Source organism: Heloderma suspectum, chromosome 1 (assembly GCF_057233095.1).
Source record: "Heloderma suspectum isolate Gila_16-S chromosome 1, 16-S_ref, whole genome shotgun sequence".
In the NCBI taxonomy this organism is placed as follows: Eukaryota; Metazoa; Chordata; class Lepidosauria; order Squamata; family Helodermatidae; genus Heloderma; species Heloderma suspectum.
The window spans coordinates 374,023,283-374,042,322 of NC_139458.1; the positions used below are offsets into that span (position 1 = coordinate 374,023,283).

The 19,040-nt window shown below is 41.8% G+C and overlaps 1 protein-coding gene across 5 annotated transcripts in view; it reads right to left on the reverse strand.

Moving 5' to 3' along the window:
• AHCTF1 (AT-hook containing transcription factor 1) overlaps window positions 1-19,040 on the reverse strand; it is a 78,965-nt gene that overhangs the window by 42,637 nt on the left and 17,288 nt on the right. For all 5 annotated transcript variants that reach the window (XM_084828301.1, XM_084828298.1, XM_084828302.1 and 2 more), the window contains exons 4-11: window positions 16,944-17,124; window positions 15,052-15,259; window positions 14,095-14,211; window positions 13,526-13,610; window positions 10,923-11,073; window positions 9,373-9,505; window positions 9,100-9,281; window positions 2,746-2,807 (exon numbers count right to left, since the gene is read on the reverse strand). In XM_084828301.1, coding sequence (XP_084684427.1) covers window positions 2,746-2,807; window positions 9,100-9,281; window positions 9,373-9,505; window positions 10,923-11,073; window positions 13,526-13,610; window positions 14,095-14,211; window positions 15,052-15,259; window positions 16,944-17,124 — 1,119 coding nt within the window. The remainder of the gene's footprint in view (window positions 1-2,745; window positions 2,808-9,099; window positions 9,282-9,372; window positions 9,506-10,922; window positions 11,074-13,525; window positions 13,611-14,094; window positions 14,212-15,051; window positions 15,260-16,943; window positions 17,125-19,040) is intronic.

Here is a 19,040-nt window from a genome sequence, read left to right on the forward strand (position 1 = left end):
TACAAGAAACCCACAAGCATGACATGAGTGCAACAGCGCCCTCCCACCCATGTTCCCCAGAAACTGGTGTACATAGGCATACTGCCTCTGACACTGGAGGTTGCATATAGTCTTCAGGACTAGTAGCCATCGATAGTCTTCTCCTCCACGAATTTGTCCAATCCCCTTTAAAGCCATCCAAATTGGTGGCCATCACTACATCTTGTGGTAGTGAATTCCATAGTTCAACTACGTGCTGTGTGAAGCAGTACTTCCTTTTATCTGTCCTGAATCTCCCACTAATCAGCTTCACAGGATGAGCTTTCCTCATAGGGGAGTTGCTCCAACCCCTTGATCATTTTAATTGCCCTTTCTGCACTTTTTCCCAATTCTACAATGTCCTTTTTTAGATATAGTGACTAGAACTGTGCACAGTATTTGAAGTGCAGTCAAACCATAGATTTCTATAAGGGGAGTATGAACTTGGCAGTTTTATTTTCAATTCCATTCCTAATTATGTGTAACGTGGAATTTGCCTTTTTCACAGCGGCTGCACACTGGGTTGACATTCTCATTAAGCTGCCCACCACAACCCCAAGATGCCTTTCTTGGTCAGCCACTGTTAGCTCAGATCCAATCAGCTTCTAAAGTTGGGAATTGTTGCCACAATGTGCACCACATTACACTTGCTTACACTGAGCCACATTTTCCATTTTGATGCCCTTTCTCAGTTTGGAAAGATCCTTTTTCCAAACTGTCCCTCATAATCCTTTTTTGTTTTAACCACCCTAAATAATTTGGTGTCATAAGCAAACTTGGCCACTTCACTGCTTGCTCCTAATTCCAGATTATTTATCAATAAAAACATTGGTCCCCATACAGACCCCTGTGGGACCCCACTGTTTACATCCATCCATTGGGAGAATTTACCATTTATTTCTACTCTCTGCTTTCTGTTCTTTAACCAGTTACTGACTCATAAGACGACCTCTCCTCTTATTCCATGACTGCTAAGTTTGCTCAGGAGTCTTTGCTGAGGGACTTTGTCAAAGGCCTTGTGGTAGTCCATGTAAACAACATCTACTAGATCACCCCTGTCCACACGTTTATTGACACTCTCAAAAACTTTAAAAGTTTTGCGAGACAGGATCTACCTTTGCAGAAACCATGTTGATTCTTTTTCAGCAGGGCTAATCCTGCTATATGCTTACTAATTTTATCTTGAATAATGCTTTCAACCAGTTTACCCAGAACAGACATTAAGCTAACCGGCCCGTAATTACACCCCCCTCCCCCCAATCCCTTTTTAAAAAATTGTGCTACATTGGCCATTCTCCAGTGGTCTGGTACAGAGGCTGTTTTTAGGGACATGTTACATATTTTTGTTAGAAGTCCAGGAATTTCATACTTGAGTTTTTGAAGAACTCTAGGGTGGATACCATCTGGGCCCAGTGATTTATTAACTTTCATTTTATCAATACGGTTGAGAACTTCATTCTTTGTCACCATTATTTGCCTCAGTTCCTCAGACTCCCTTCCTGAAAACATCAGCCCAGGCACAGGTATCTGTCCTATATCTTCTGCAGTGAAGGAAGATGAAAAAAATTCATTCAGGTTCTCTGCAGTCTCCTTATCTTCTTTTAGTACTCCTTTAACTCCACTATCATCCAATGATCCAACTGCCTCCCTAGCTGGTTTCCTGCTTCTGTTATATTTAAACAATTCTTTATTGATGGTCTTTACTTTACATGGTATGCAGGATGAGAGGGTAAGGGATAATTAAAATGCAAAATTACATAATTTGTATTAATATTATATTTCATATGGTTGCATTTACAAGCCTATTTCTAGTTGAGGTCCCATTATAGGGATGAATTAGACTATAAGGAGGTTACCTTGACAGATCCTATCCGATTTTCATCAGTAAAGACATGAATGCTCCCCACTGTGATCTGCTGGCCTTCCCACCCCATCCCCATTTTCCCTGCTACGCCCTGCCTCCTGCTACCCTCCCTAGGCTTGCTTATGTTGGTTATCCCATCCCCCTGCCCCATGCTGGCTTTCCTAGTATCCTCCCTCCAGCATCCCACTACCTGCACTAACCCCTCGGCTTTCCCAGTCTTCCCCCACCCCTGGTTTCCTGGTATCCTCCCTCCAGCATCTCACTACCCGCACTAACCCCTTGGCCTTCCCAGTCTTCCCCCACCCCCGGTTTCCCGATACCTTCCCCATCACGTTCCCCCCCCCCACCGCTCACTAAAACACTCTCCACTTATCATGCAACAGGTCCCTTTTCCTTTTCTTATTTTTTTCTTTTGCTAGATGGCTGACCGCACTGCAGAGTGAAGCTCTGGCCTGCAGCTGCTGGTCATCTTAATTTCCTAAAGAATGTCTTTGGGTCCATGTGGGGCCCAGAGGCATTGTGGGGAAATGAAGATGGCTGTGGCTGGAGGCCAGAGCTTCACTTTGAAGTGATTCTCATTGCCAGTAAGGAAAATCTTAATTTTAATTATTTCTTTAATCAGGACAGTAAGGTGCCCCACTGCTGAAGCCCAAAGTTAAGAGTATACTGAATTGATGTGTGTACAGTGTAGCAGTAGACTTTGTAGTTTTCTTGGCATGGATGTTTCAGGTTATCTTTCTCAGGCATCTTAGAAATAAAATTGCCAGGCAGAACTGGCGTTTAGCATTTATGAGTTGCAAAAGCAGGTAAGGATGCAAATACGAAGAGCATTTTAATAAGAGCAACAGATTATTAAAACTTACATCCTTTTGAAATCCTGTGCAAGTCACATGAAGAACTCCAGAGTTCAGCAAACAAGTTGCATCTGTGAAGCAGAGTATTTAGTTAGAATCAACATTGCCAGCAAGGTGAAATAGTAATAATACTCGTTTAGCTGAAGTTACGCAAGTCCCATATTTGCTTCCTTTTCTTTGAACAAGACTCAAACATTTCTCTAGAACAGGGATGGAAACCCGTGTTGGATGCAAACTTTCATCAGCCAGTATGACCAATGGTCAGGGTCAATGAGAGACAGAATCCATCATCCTATGGAGAGAGCTTCGGCTATTGGGCGGTATATAAATAAATAAATAAATAAAATGGAGGACCACAGGTTCATCACCCCTGATCTATATCTATCTATAGAGATCGGAACACTGGTTACTTACCAAGAAGGTTCTTTCTGGGTTGGCGTGCGGAAGCAACCCCAAACAGGTTAGCTCTCTCTATTACCCAGAAAAAGCAGGGACCATGTGGTCAGACTTTTGTTTAGTCTACCGGTCCCAGGCTCCTCCCTGCCAGTTCCGTTCATGGCTATAGCTTAGAGAAACACAACCACTGAAGGGAGGAGAGTATACTAAAGATAGTGAGCCTAGATAGAACCCCAGAACAAGACCAGGTTCAGGTAGGCACAGAGGCTGGTGACTCCAGATGATTACAGTATTACCTCTGAAATATGTAGGTTGTGGCTGGGATGCCTTCTGCACACCATCCCAGAAGGAACCTTCTTGGTAAGTAACCAATATTCCATTCTTCAGATTGGTATGAAGAAGGCATCCTACAACGAGATATGCTAAAGCTTAGTGCTAATACACTAATCTCACATAGTGGGTATGTGAGATCAGTGTATTAGTGTGAGGATACTACCAGTTGGAGGACCCTCCTGCTGAAGGAGATCTCTGCTGAGGCTGCTGCTGTCTATTTTATAATGCCTCATGATGGAATTTCGATTTTTCTATGTTGCAGCCCTACTGATTTCCACCATGGAGGGGTGTGCACTGAGGGCTGCCGATGTAGTTGCTGACCTAGTGGAACGTGCAGTGTCATTAACAGGTTTTGGGAGGTGTGAAGCTTCATAAGCTGGAAAAAAATACAGGCTTTAAGCCATCTGGCTAAGATTGATCTGGATACCTTTCCCCCCTTAGCTGTGGGATAGAAAGAGATAGAGTGAATGCGACTTTCTGAAAGAGGTGGTTCTTTTGAGATATTTTGACTGCCCTGTGTACATCTAACCTGTGCCAGTCCTTCTCCGGGGGATAAGGGTAAGAACAGAAGAAGTTAGAATTAACTCCCATGCTCTATGAAGGATGGTATTTGCTTTAGGGATAAGGGTAGGGTCTGGTCACCAGATGACTGTGTCCTTTTGAAAGGTGATGAGACTTTCTCTAACCAACAGTGCTGGGAGTTCGGAAATCCTTCATGCCAAGGTGATGGCTCCGAGGAACATCTTCTGCGACAGGAATCTGAGAGGTACTGTTTTTCACGGCTAAAAGGTGCTTCAGTCAGAGCAGGTAAAATGACTGGCAGGCTCCAGGATGGAAATATGTGGACTGGTGGTAGACTTAAGAGTGTGCCCTCCTCCTTAGGAAACACTTGATGTGAGGATAGGAGCTAAGCAGAGAACACCCAGGTTTGGATGCACTGAGGAAATAGCCAAAGTTTGCCTGCGTACGATACCCGTTTGAGACCTAGATCAAGGCCTGCTTGGAGGATTAGCAGAAGTTCTTTTAGGCCTACTGAGTTCCAGTTTTTTTATGTCTAATGCCACCTGGTGAAGGCTTTCGAGGAAGTTTCATATACACGCACAGTGGAGTCTTTCCTTGAGGCCAGCAAGATAGTGATTATCAAGTTGAGGTATCCTAAGGCAGAGTAGGCTCATTGTTCAAAAGCCATGAAGCTAACTGAACCCAACTTGGATTTGGATAGAGAACTGGGCTTTGAGTGAGAACTGGTATCAGAGGGAGGAACCAGGGTCCTCTGAGGGCTAGGTTTAGGATTTTGAAGAACTAAGGTCACCTGGACCAGAAGGGGGCTATTAGGATGACTTCTGCCTGCTTTTATTTGACCTTTTGCAAGATCCTTGCTATGAGAGGAATTGGGAGAAACGTGTAGAGTCTTCACTCCGGCCATTTGGTGTTGAGAGCTTATGCCCCGTAGGAGTTCAACCTGGAGAAGGATCTCAGGAGTTTGTGGTTGCAATGATGTGAAGCCGTCTACCCACTGAGGGCGCTCTGGTGTCAGAATTGCTGGTGTCCTGTCTTGGTGGCATGGAAAGGAGTGGAAAGTTTGGAGGAGGAGGTATTGCCTCTGGGCTGGAAGTGGGACCTGGACAATGCAGGTGTGGGGAATCTGTAGTTTCAGAATGAAAGGAAGAATAGTCAGTGTTGCAAAAGGAAGAGAAGGGTCTACTAAAGGGTTTCTCGTTCTCTCTTTTAGAAAAAAGACAGCATGACCTCCTTTTTGTCACTGGTCTCTACTAAAATCTCTTTCACCAAATAGATATGTTCCCGTAAAAGACACTATGGCTGGGTTGGCTCTGGAGAATGAGTCCACGTTCCAATGTTTCAGCCAAATAGACCTGTGTGCTACCATACTAGCTGCAATAGATTTAGTGTTAAACTGTAGTGCGTCCTGAGTGGCATCTGCTATGAAAGCAAAGGATTTAGACAATTTTACCAGACCTCTGTAGAGGATGGTTTGATTCAAGTCATTTATGTTTACAATGCATAGGATGACACCCTTGCAAAACATGGACAAACTGCTGAGGCCTGGAGAGCTAAAACCTGGTCTTTTAGGGGTTCATCCTCATCCTTAGGCATGACTGCACCTGAAAGTAGGACTGCAATGGGGCCATCTATTACAGAGGCCTTGAGTTCTTCCATGACATTCTGAGGGGGAATGCAAAGATGCTGGGCTGTATCAGTGCCCTTGTTGTTTTGCAGGGGGATAGACCACTCCTGGTTCATTAGTTTACTGAGAGTTGAGGAAGAGCACCTTCCTGGAAGCAGGCAGGATCTGGGGAACATGGCTGCTCCTCTTGAGATCGGCTGATGTTTCTCTGTTCTTTCTCTGGCTCCACACATTTTATGGCTAGAGAAGCAATGGCCTTTGACAATAAGGGTGGGAAATCCTCACTATTGAAAAATCTGGTATTGGGAACATCCTTACTTGTTTCCATGTCTGACCACTCCCATTCCCTTTTATCTGAATTCCCCCCCCCCCCCGCCCCCAGGGGAGGGAGTATGGAAGAGTCGCTGTCCTGGACATGTATATCCAATTCAGGTATCTTGTTTCTGTAGGTGACACCCTTGGCTGTGGGGTGTGGATCTGGGGAGACTTCTCTTAATTCAGCAAATGAGTGCTGGAGAATAGTGGGATCAGCTTGATGATGTGGTTAACTCTCCTTGGGATTTTTGTTCCTAGGTCTGGATCTTGGTGCGGGGATGGGAAGGGGAAGAGGAGTCTAAAGAGTTTATGCTTCTCACAATGCTTGGAAATGTCCTCTTGATTATATAGTAACTGTTAATTCTTCCAAAAGAGCTTTCTTGAGTTAGGCAAGGACCTGTTCATCTATCTGGAAGAAGGTCTTGATCTTAGGGGAAGCTAGACACCTGGGACCCCTCTAGTTAGCTCAGGAAGGAGGTGGAGGGGTCGTCCTGTCTATGGAAATCAAAACTGCCATCCAAAACGGCCACCTCCTGTGTTTGGTGGAAAGAGGTTGAGAGGAGACGGGAATGCGAGGTAGTTCCAGCCCTGCCCGCAGCCCTGGTGCCCTTTGGTTGTACGTGGTCAGCACAGGATGTGGTCGGCTTGCTCTCCTCTGACTCTAGATTTTTATGGTCGGTTCCGGGTCAGCCTGAGAGAGGATGACGTAGTCGGTGGACAAATGCCCTGACACTTGTGCCTGCAGCTGTGGAAACCAGTTTGGGCTGCTCCTTGGTGGTGAGACTGAGCAAGCAGCCAGAGCCTCCAGGCTGGTGCTTGCTGCTTGTTTCACCTCTGTCATGGACAGAGAAATAAATCCCCAACTGGGAGCTGAGGTTGCAGCTGCATTGTGCAGATTTCTCATCTTTTACGATGTGAGTATGAGTAATAGCGCTTGTTCTCCTTACAGGATTTGTGACTGTTTTCTTTCCTTTTTTTTTTTTTAAATAACAGGAGAGGAATGAATAGTATAAGAGAAAAAGCTGTAAGGTACAAAAAGTTAAGGCTTTGAGGTAAGTTAGATTGATAGATTGCAATAACTAGCAAAGAAGTTCTATCCTGGGTGAAAAGCAGGGACGAACCAGCAGGGAAGAGCCTGGGATCGGTAAAGGCAGGCACAACCCACCTTTGCTTCAACTCTGTTTCTGCCCTAAGCTACCCCATCTCCTTTCCCCAAGACCAAACCCCCTCATCTTAGGGAAAGAACAGAGTAACAGGTAGTGGATGGCTCCAATGAAGACTGGAGGGCACTGGTAGGCCATGCTCAGAAATATCGTGGAGAGCATAATTTCTAGCAGAGGTATCATTGGGCTTGTAGTACAACATACAATTCTCCAGCAGAAACACGTTGTGTTTCAATGTCTGTGCAGATGGGTTGCCCCCATCTTTACTGAAGCCCTGCTACCCTGTCCCTCTTCCCCAAAATGAGGATTTTTGGGGTCCTGGCATAGCAGCTAGTGGAAGGTTGGTATTTTCATCCTTCATGTGCTAAGCTGATACTCTCAGCAGCCTCAACTGATCTTCTGGGCAAGCACAAAGCTGACTGCTCAACACTAGTCTCTACCAGCATTAGAGATACCCTATCCTTGCAGGAAAATATTGGTCAAGATGTCTCAAACTGCCTCCCACCACGGAATGGTTCCAGTAGCAGATAGAGCATGCACATTTCCTTCTGCTGCCAGCAAATATCCCTGGCAGTAGAGGACACACAGGCACTAGCCAAGAACAGGACAGGAGGTTTGCAATTGCCAAAGAAAGGAAGCTGAGCTCATCTCCCTGAACACAAAATACAGCAAATCCCTCCTTATCACCGTTGCTTTGTGGGCTTCTAAGCCCCACTCTCTCTGAAGTCAACTTGGAGGGGGGAGTAATGGTCTCAGAGGCAGTGACATTTTAGGTGCATTGCTTCTTTGCCCAAATGCCTCCCCCACAGTCATTGCTTTAGGAGCAAAATGATATTAGAAATATTTTTAAATTACCCATGTTAGGGCATTTTACAAGTAAATAGCAGGCACGGGCTCTTCTGATTGGGAACCTGATGGGTGTATGTGGGGGGAATTTAAACCTCTGTCCCTCACTGATCCCAACCTGGATCAGAGCCTTAATGCCTCACATTTACATTAGAAGAAATGCTTCCATTGCTGTGAACTGGTTTTTTGTGCAATGCAAATAGCACACACAGGGCCCCAGATCTGGACTGGGGATCACAGTAGACAGATGGTTAAAGCCTCCTTCTCCCCCCCGACCCCCGAGTCCAAATCCAGATCAGGGGGTCCACGTCTGCAATTTACTTCTAGAAAGTCATTCATTCACTTATGAATTGTGTGAATGGTGTCATGCCTAGTCTGGTTCTTAAAGCATGTGACTAATCAACATTTGCATTTTGGGTTCACCATTTTCCAGTATTCAATCTGATGTGTTTATCAGATTAAGTAAAATTAAAAATCTGTTTGTACTAATGATAGCACTATATTATACTATACATTAGTAGTGCTCAACCAGGCTAGCAAAGCAATATCTTGCTCCATATCTATGGTATGGGGGCAGGTAATTTCGCGGGGGGGGGGGAGAACACCTTGCACACCTCTTTCTTATGGCACTCAAGCATGAGGAGAAAAGTGCACAGCCTAAACATTTTTTAAAGCTGCAAAATAATGGCTGCAGAAAGGGAGCAGCTTTTCTGGTGTTCATTGTCCTCCCACCCTCTATTCAAATGACTACATGAATGCTCCTTCTAGTAACAGAATGGAAAAACTTATTATAGCAATGGTACCACTGACATTACAATAAATTAGCCAGACACTGTAAGGAAAACTGCACTTTTCACCAGTGAACTTAGCAGCACCAGCCAATAGGTACCCTATGACACAAATATTCTATATTAAAATACAGTACTGTGCATTTTCCCTTTGAAAAAACAACAAAACTGAATTCTGGAAAAAAATTGCAACAGACATGGTGTGACTAAAAAATTGTTTGGATTCTCTGAAATAGAGTAAGGGCAGTGCATTTCTTGCCTTGAAAGGACCTCACAACAGCAATGGCCATAACTGCTAGAAATTATATAGGACATAAATTTCACGTCCAATTTTCTACTCAGTAGTTCCTGTAGAAGCAATTGATGGTATACATACCAAAGTTGTAGGTGCTTGGGTTAAAAAACTGTTCAGGTGGAGGATATGAAGGAGGCACACCACGACTAAAGCTTCGCTCATGTACCAAGACATCCAAGATGCGATGTGGAGACGTCATGCTCACTACAGCATCCAGGGACCATAATGCAAAATACGGACAATTATGTAGAAATTCCCCTGGCCTTGAGAAAGCAGAAAAAAACAAAAGATGTCAAGCTCACACTATCCTAGATATTCTTTTTGAAAACCTATGAAATAATGGCTAAGTCTTACCTTAATGAATCTGGCATTTGAGCATGATACCACCGATTTATGTCAAATATACCTAAATAGGTAGAAGGTTTGCCTTGACCATAGGTGTTCACTTGCCAGCTGAATACAGAAACACTTGTGTCAGGTGATATGACTGGTGGCGGGGCAAGAAAGAAAGAGATGGAACTGTTGTAAAAAGTGTTGGCAACTGTGAAACACAGTTCAATTTCACAGAATATGCATCACAATTTTAAGGCTAAAAAAAGTGTCAGTGCAATATGATAAAATACTTGATGTATAGTTTTGACTAATCTGAATCTCATGCTTTCCCAGTTTCACGAGCTACTTGCATCCCAATCCTACTTTGTTTACCTGAAATTAAGTACACATGAGACTTGGTCAAATCTTCTAGCTTCCAGTGAAAAGGCTTTAAAAATAGTTTTGGAGATTTACTATAACAAAAGAACATTGGGAGAATTTGCTAGTTATCAGTAGCTGTGAGTCACCAGCTGTTTGCTACAGAAAGGATCTTGGAATGGTTCTTGATCACAAGCTGAATATGAGCCAACAAGGTGATGTGTCTGCAAAAAAGGCAAATGCTATTTTGGGCTGCATTAATAGAAGCATAGCTTCCAAATCCTAGGAAGTACTAGTTCCCCTCTACTCAGCACTGGTTAGGCCTCATCTGGAGTACTGTGTCCAGTTCTGGGCACCACACTTTAAGAAGGATGCAGACAAACTGGAGAGGGTTCAGAGGAGGGCAACAAAGATGATCGGGGACTGGAAATAAAGCCCTATGAAGAGAGACTGAAAGAACTGGGCATGTTTAGCCTTGAGAAGAGAAGACTGAGGGGAGAGATGATAGTACTCTTCAAGTCCTTGAAAGGTTGTCACAAAGAGGAAGGCCAGGATCTCTTCTTGATCATCCCAGAGTGCAGGGCACGGAATAATAGGCTCAAGCAACAGGAAACCAGATTCCAGCTGAACATCAGGAAAAACCTCCTGACTGTTACAGCAATACGACAATGGAACCAATTTCCTAGGGAAGTAGTGGGCTCTCCCACACTGGAGGCATTCAAGACGAGGCTGGACAGCCATCTGTCAGGGATGCTCTGACTTGGATTACTGCATTGAGCAGGGGGTTGGACTCGATGGCCTTGTAGGCCCCTTGTGATTCTATGAAAGAGCTGTTGAAGGAGCAAAAATTGAGTTTTGCTTCTCGACCAGGAGCCAGAATTGACAAGATGGATCCAAAGAATTAGGGTTTCAGAAGAGTTTGTATGCTATTTCTCTAAACTCAAATCCAGTTTTTCCTAAGTTTTTCCACTGAAAGCTCCTGGAGGAATGGTCCCCACCCCTTGATATCCTTTCTTCATCTAACAACTTTCTCTTACTTCTGATAAATGTTTAAAATGGTTCAAAAGCAGCAACCCAAAAGAACCCCTGTGGGATAAACTAATATGAACTGTTACATTTGAAAGGCATTATGGAGAAAGTTATAAAGTTACGGAGAAAGCATTCCCATTCCTAGTTATAATAATAAGTTTTAAAAAAATGTGTTCTATACCAACCTTCATTAATACCATCTTCTCTGTCAACATGGCTTCGAAATTTTTCTACAGTTTGACAACCAATTAATTTAGTATTGCTAGTCTGCCCTCTCAAAGAGAAAACTCCTCCTGTGAGGTCTAGACTGTACCTTTCTTCACAGTATTCCAAACCCTGGGGGGGAAAACACATAGTGATTACACTAGAACAGCGTGCAGTATACAGATCAGCAAGATTAAGAAGTTTTAATAAAAAAGGAATGCTTAAACTTAGTATCCGAAGTACTTTTGAAAACGCTACCCAATTAAGGCACAGTACAGTGAGGTTCAACATTGCTTTAAATAAAAGGCTTACCTAGTATGATGTGCAAAAAAAGCCTGAAGGAAGCCTTTTTGCCTAAGCTATGCTACATATTGACAGCTTTTATATTTTTAGAACGGATGACAAACATTAATTGTTTCCTCTAAGGACAAGAGGCATATAGAAAGCCTTCCTTAATATAAGAGCAGTCCAGAAACACAGCAAACTGTTTGGAGATGTTGCAACCATCCTACAGAGTTATTTTAAAGAAAAAGTGCAGTACCTAATACTGCTGGTGTGCTAGTGTGAACAGCCAGCACAACGGAAAGTAGCGCTTGCTAGCGCAACACAAGAAACTACCTAAAAGTACCACTTCTGGAATGGGACAAGTCTGCAGAGGTTGTGGAAGTGAGCTTCGCTGATGTGTCCCATTCCAGAAGCAATGGTTTCGGGTAGTTTCTTGGGTTACTGGCAAGTGGTAATTTCCTCTTGTGAAATTCTCGCTAGCACAATATGTTTAGAGCTGGCCAACTGCCAGCATTGTATACTGCCTATTGTTAAATAAAAACTTGTTATAGCTGCTTTAGGAATAAAGGAATATCCTGTCTCAGAATACAGAGTTCTGATTATGCAAGATGTTGTATGCTGTACAACATATTACATTACGTATAATGACACATAAGAACATTCTATAAAATAAAAACACTGACATGGCTGATTTTTATTTATATGAAGATATAAGTGCAAGTTATAGACAAGTGATTGGACAAGAAACCTGTTGGTATTAACTGAGTGAGGAAATATTGCTAACTATTGTCAGAGAGAATTAGAAGTCATTACATTTTTTGTCAGTTAAGGAAAAGTACTTTAATATATAATTGTCAACTTTCTGTTTTCCTATTGTTTAAAAATTTATATATATGTACACACACACACTACTGCAAATGATGGAAGAATCAATGCAGCACTAGAATTAAACAATAAAAGGAATGTTTGCTGCCTCTCAACATTTACTGGGAAAGTCAGGGAAGTAACCAATTTGAAAGACACAGAACCCAAAAAGTAAGGTCAAATAAAAATAAGAGACTGGGGGTGTCAAGTCAGAATCAATAAATAATGTGAATGTATTGCTGTGAGGTTTCAACTGCTGTGATGAATCCAATCCAATATGTCAGGCAAATTATTTGTTAGCTGTAAAAGTAGCATATGACTATAATCCTTAAACAACGTTTTATTTAAATTAAAGCAACATTAAAAGGTACAAAAGCGGGAAAAATCACTTTATGAAGAGACAAGATGTTGAAGCATGCAGCAAACAAGGAAGCATTTGAAGAATTGAGCCTGGAAGGAAAAAAATAAATCCACAGGTAAATGTTCTTTCTAAGCTAGCCAAAATGCTTCGGGCACTGTAAAAAACCTCACCAAGACTCATATATACACAAACCATGACTGACAAGCAATAAAAATACATGCTTAGAAACACAAGTAAGTACATCCAGGAGTTAGTTCTGTGTTTTCATTACAGTGCCAGAGCTTCTGTCTGACTTTTATTCTAACCGGGATAAAAGTAATGGGTTTTTTTTAATGCAAGACAAGCTGGTCACTTAGATTATGCATTAGGGACAATTAAAAATACTATATACATCATACAGAGGTCACTGGATTAGCTTCTGTATACTTCAAGTCTGAAAGCTGCTCACCACACTGACAGTCTCATTCACGTGGTCACCATGATGGTGACCACCAGGAATGTGCTCTGCTGTGCTGGCTTGGTGAATCTCTATGCAACTGAGTTCAGGGTAATTACAAGTGCTACAACAAGCTCCAATTCCTGTGGCCTTGTCAGGACTGTGCAACATTTGAATTAGCTCTTAGGGTTGCATCCTAAGGATTTATGCTCCAAATACAATAAATAATTGTGCAGTTATTTAGCTGCTTATCAGTTCAATGCCAATTTTATATGTGTGGCAAAGAATGTTAGTTTGCACCTATTTTTCAGTCCAGTTGTGTAGTGCTACAACACACACATTTCATTTTACTTTTTCATTTTATAAGAATGCAAACTCAGAACTGCAAAGCCACTCCATATTTGAGAGATTGCATAAATGCATGAATGGCAAATGTAGTCAACAATGGGTTATATCCAAGACTGTCATTCCATGAGCAGAACAAACACCACTGGTAGATCAGACTGGAGGATTTGGGGCGGCTGCAGGAAGGATAAGGAAAAGGGAAACTTCTGTTGTGTGAGTGGAAGCATGCTCGCATAATGTAGCTTAAGACCATGTTAAAAAGAGTATTGCATTTTAACACATTGGTATTTTACCTCATACATGATTTGTCCTGATGCCAAACGCCGTCTGTCACTGAAGGCCAACTGCAGTAGATGTAAACTCACAATATCCCCTTCGCTAGAATGAAATAAGATTTTAATGTAGAACTTAAGCACCTTTGTTATTTGTCAGGTAATATTACTTCATGAGTTACTGTCACAAAAAGATTTTTTAAGGGTTAATTATTATTTAATTGTATAGCAGTTGTACTATTTCACTGCAATGTTTTCAGTGCATAACCTTCCACCTCTAGCTTTCTAGTTGCAAGGGCACTTCACTAGTTTCTGATGATTACTAAGACCCTAATTCTAGAATTATATTTCAGACTACTGAACTGTTTTGAAAGAGATTTGACTATACAAGTTTAGAGTTTGCTCAAGCACTTCATTCCAATCAGAAGACTACATACAAGAATGCAGAATCCAATAAACCAATTATTTGTTAAGTCAGCAGAAGGATAAGCAAACTCACCCACACAATACAAGACTTAGCCTTAATACAATTTATAATCTTGACAACAGCCACCTATATTTTCTAAATTTGTCAAACTGTCTTCACCCACCTTTCTTGTGTTGACTGAATAGCCCACAAATAACAACAATTGCGAGGATCATTTTCAGGTTCTTGAAAAGTAGCAGCATAGACAGGAATTCTACCTCCTTCTAACTGAGAGTGATACCTAAATAAGGGAGAGGAGAGGAAAAGATAGATGGGTAACTCTGCAACATCATATTCAGTTCTAGTGGTAGCAACTTCCACTGTGTCAGAAACAGAGGCATAAAAAGCCACACTGGAAGAAGGTGGACCTAGGCAGACCCATCACTGAACCCAATTACAACTCTTGTTTTTAAAAAGGCCATTCAATATTGGATGGTTTTATCTGCCCTGTGTCTCATTTGAGGTAACTTATTCAAGTTATTAATACTATCCTGCAATAAAGGTGGGATCCAAGAACCCCTTCCATTTGTGGGGTTCAGCTCCCACTGAAGGAAGGGGGTTGAAGTGATTTTTGACAATTCCCCCTTCCAATCCCCATGCCACCTCCCACACTTTTCTAGAGAACCCTCCCAACTCATGGGAGCAGAGTTTCAGGGGGCTGCAGAGGGAAGGAGGAATCAGTGAAAATTTCTTCCCCGCCTCTTTCTCCAGCAGGAGGCTACTGTGAATAGAGTTCCCCTCACAGGAACTCTAGATTAAAGCCATCACCTTTACATTTGTGTACTCCTACTTAATTATTGTGCAGCCCTATCCACAACAACTCAAAGGGACAAAATGGCTGGAATTCAATTATTTCAGCTCTAAGTTGCCTTTTTAAAAAGCTGTTAAGCAAAATAGTATAATTCACAAATTTGACATAACTGAGCCATTTCTACAGTTTATAGAAGCCATTTAATGTAATATTGTTAAGAAAAGGTCTGCCTAATACACATTTTATATACTTCAAGAATTTCTATAATCAGCATATAAAGCCTTTCAGTTTATTTCATTTAAAGAAATACCCCACTTTTCATATACTTACTCTTTCTTCAAACTTTTCATATTCCACAGTGAAATATATCCATCAGAAAACCCCACAACTAACTGGTTGCTTCTGTGTATGTATGACAGAGTTGTCACAGCAGTTCCTGATGGGTTCAATAACTGGAAACATAGATGCCGACCTTTCCTTGTTATAGCTTCCCTTATTTGTGGGATTTCAGGAGGGATTCCAGTGATAACTTCTAGATCTATGCATATAGCAGTATGCAACAAAAAAAATCATATTGTCATTCTTTAATGTAGCTTATTTTAACAGTTTTAAATTAGAAAGTAAAGTGAACATATGAAGGTAGACCTGAGAGGATTTATTTAATTTTCCATTAATTTTCATTTAAAAGTCTTATTTATTTTGTTTTCCATTCATTTGAATTCCATTCATTCATTAGTTCCTTCATTTCTCCAAACATATCAAAAGAAGATCCAGCCAGTCTTCCGCTGTTTGGTGTTTTGCATCCAGATCACATATCTTCTACTAGCCCCTTCCCCCAACAAGGCATCACACCTGCCCAAGTTCAGATTGGATAGGGGATCCGGATTTTATACTAAGTTAAAATAGACTCCAGACACAGCCTGTTATCTAGACTAAATGAAGCTTTTAAATCTGTCAGTTTCAATGTTCTGCTCCCTCTCTTCTTGCAACTTTTATGGGACCTGTTCAGGCTATTCTAAATAGGGCTTTCTTATATGTCTATTTCACTTCTGTTCCCCTCCCCCCACTTGTGAACTGCCCATACAGTTCTAGCCTATTTTTTCAATGAAAAACAATACCTCCAATGTAAAGCAGTTTAAAACTAATGAATAAATCAACAAATGCATTTGTTTCAAATTCAGTTCATTTTAAAAACAAAAAGTCCTTAATACGGAAAGTTCTAGAAAAGTGTCCACATAATCAATAGCGTGTTTGATATTTTAATGCTTGTGTAAGCATATATCATAAACTGAAAGTTCACAATATAAACCACCAACAAAGAGACTTTGGATTTCGGATATATTCTAGAGAAAAGAGGAAGAGAACACACGAGTACACTGGATTATGGCTCAGTTTTGGCACTGCTTTCAGCATAGTAACATAGTGGGGTCCATAGAACTTATTTCCCCACCCATGGGGACGGGGAGGCAGAATCAACAGCAGCCACAAAACTGGCTGGTTAGTAAGACAGCCAAGATATGTCAACTCCTGCTAAAACAAAGGGTGACATCCAGCACTGCATGAGGAAACGTCCACCCAGACAATGGTACTTCCCCTTCCCCCTGAACCTCTTCACCACCCCCAAAGGTCTCCTCTGGACGTGTCCCAACCTTCTGGAGAAGAATGGTGGGGGCATGAGCAGGTCTGCAGCGGGAGGAAGAGAATCTATTTCACCACTGGTGTCCATTCTGTTGGTGGACAGATGCATCTGGATATAACCCAGATTCCCAAATGCTTTCAGTGCCAATACAGGTTACACACGCACTACATGTGCTTCAAGTCCGCACTAGTCTACAGTACAATTCTACTGTGGACAAAGTTGAAATCCCAAGCCATTTCATCCCAAACCATCCGTCCCGCTGAACTGAAGTTGCAAACCTATTGCTCTCTCTCACCATCCACAGAAACTAGCACGATGTTGCCATCTTCTCCGACTTCCATATCGCCAAAGGGTCAGATATGCATTTTACAGCTTGGCAGACCAAAGCTAGCCATCCTACTGGGGACCAAGGGAGAGACTGAACTCTACAGTTTTAACAACACAAGTCAGATGTCCTGGCCTCTTTACCTCTGCAAGTTATGTTTGCTAAAATATGTCAAAGGGCACACACATGATAAAGGAAACTTAACACCTATTTTTCAATTAGCAAGCAGTGTTACAGAGAAAGATGAATGGAATTTACCAGATGCCTCTATTTCATTCTGGCTACATGACAAATCATCCAGGCAAAGATCTATCAGGAGGACATGTCCAACATCTGTAACCACAGCAGCCACACCAAACAACCACCTAAGACTCTGGTGCAAGTGTTGCGTTGTCAAGCTGGCTCCTCCATGGTTAATTATGGGTTCTATGGCAGAGACCTGGGGGGGGAAAATTAATGTTACTTTAGCTGTTTGACAAACTTTAAGTTGAGCATACAAATAAAACAATTTTTTTTTTGTTTTATTAGCCCAGCTTCATCATTTAGGCTTGCATTCCCTGAGGCTTTGGATTTGGCCAAGGATCTCAGCATGGCTCCCTCCATATTGATCCACAATAAGGTGGTTTGCCTAGCAAGCAGGTATAACTGAATTGCTCTGTCCCCCATGCCAAGCAGATGATGCAACTTCATCCACAGTCTCAAGTACTAGGAAAAAAGTGAAAAGGGTTTTTTTTAGTTTCTAAATGAAAATGTGTTAATGGCCAGTTGATCGTTATACAAAATGCTAAAAAAAATTAAGCCTTTAACTGTGGCCATTTTTTCACAGGTACTCACACTAAAAAACAACAACATTATTCTGTCCTAGGTTTTTATCTGAACTACGTCAGGTACCTCTTTTGGTTAATGGAACAAGAATAGCTGCCTCTTTCAGTGGCAAAGAAACTTGCCCTGAGTTCTTTAAGATCATTTTGAAGCTAATGAGATTTGATGCACTGCTAAAACAAGCCACTGTACTGCTAGACCACAAGTGCTCACTGAAATACCTCCTCTTTCTCCATAGAACACTATCTGGGCTTCACCTGCATTTGGAGACCTGCACTAACTCCTTCAGGGGGAAAAAAGCTTTCTAGTACAGGAGCATGAATTCTTCTTAAGGATTTGGATATGGCTTCTCCGAAACAATTTTATATCTGGAAACTATACTATTGCATATACTATTGGTTTTTACTTTTAAAAAAAGCAGTGAAGGGAGAGAATTTACCTCAGTATAGTTTAGCCCTCAATTTCATACTTGTGAATACTTCCATTTTTTTTTAGTTGATTATAATTATTTAGAAGCAAAGGGGATATAAATACACTAGTTGGCCGTTTAGGTGAGATCAGGAGGTTTCTGGCTTATACGCTCTTTCCATCCCCACCCCACCCTACTCCTTACATCACAGAGGGGAATAAGCCACAGTGGGTTTTTTTCCCTCCCTCAGCATGCTGGTCGTGAGTTGCTTAATTTGCATAATTACCATCACTGGGCGAGGGTTGTCATTACATCTGAACCCAGAGAGGGTGAGTGGCTGGGGTCGTTTACAAACCACCCTGAAACCCTGGGATAAGTTATGGGTTTCAGGGTGGCTTGTAAACCACCCCAGCCACCACCCTTGCTGGGTTCAGGCGTCATGACAATCCACGCCCAGCAAGGGTAATCATGCTAATTAGGCGGCTCATGACCAGCACACGTGGAGAGGGAAAATAAGCCACTGTGGCTTATTCCCCTCTGTGATCATGCAGACCCAGTGAACAAGTACACAGAGACACCCCATGTTCATTTGAAGGTGAGATTTCCATGACCTTGCATGCAAGGTCCCATCCTAACTTAATATTTTAAATAAAATTTTTATTCAAGTTTATCCTTGAACACAAGATAGACTATTTGAGAATTAGTTTGAATCAGGCCACAACACTATACAAACCCAATGGAACACTCTCTCCAAAGTAATACTGACCTATGACAAGTTTATACAGCAAAAAATTACATTTCATACTCTGATGTCATCCTCCACACCTCTTTTTTGATGCAATCATTTCACAAAGCTACAAATGCTACAGAAGTGGCAAACTGCAAGCCACTAGTCCATGTGTTTTCTCATTGCTCTGTTGCTGAATCTTTCTGGAAAGACAGCATGGATAGAAACTAGAATTTTAATTCAAAGATGAGACTTAAATGATTCTATCACCTTATTTTGGAATACATTCTTGCAATCTGGACACTTCCAAAAATGACTATATTCTGAATTGCTAGAATCATAACGGCAAAGCATACTGTATTACAGTTCTGGAAGAGAACTCCCCATCTTTAAATTA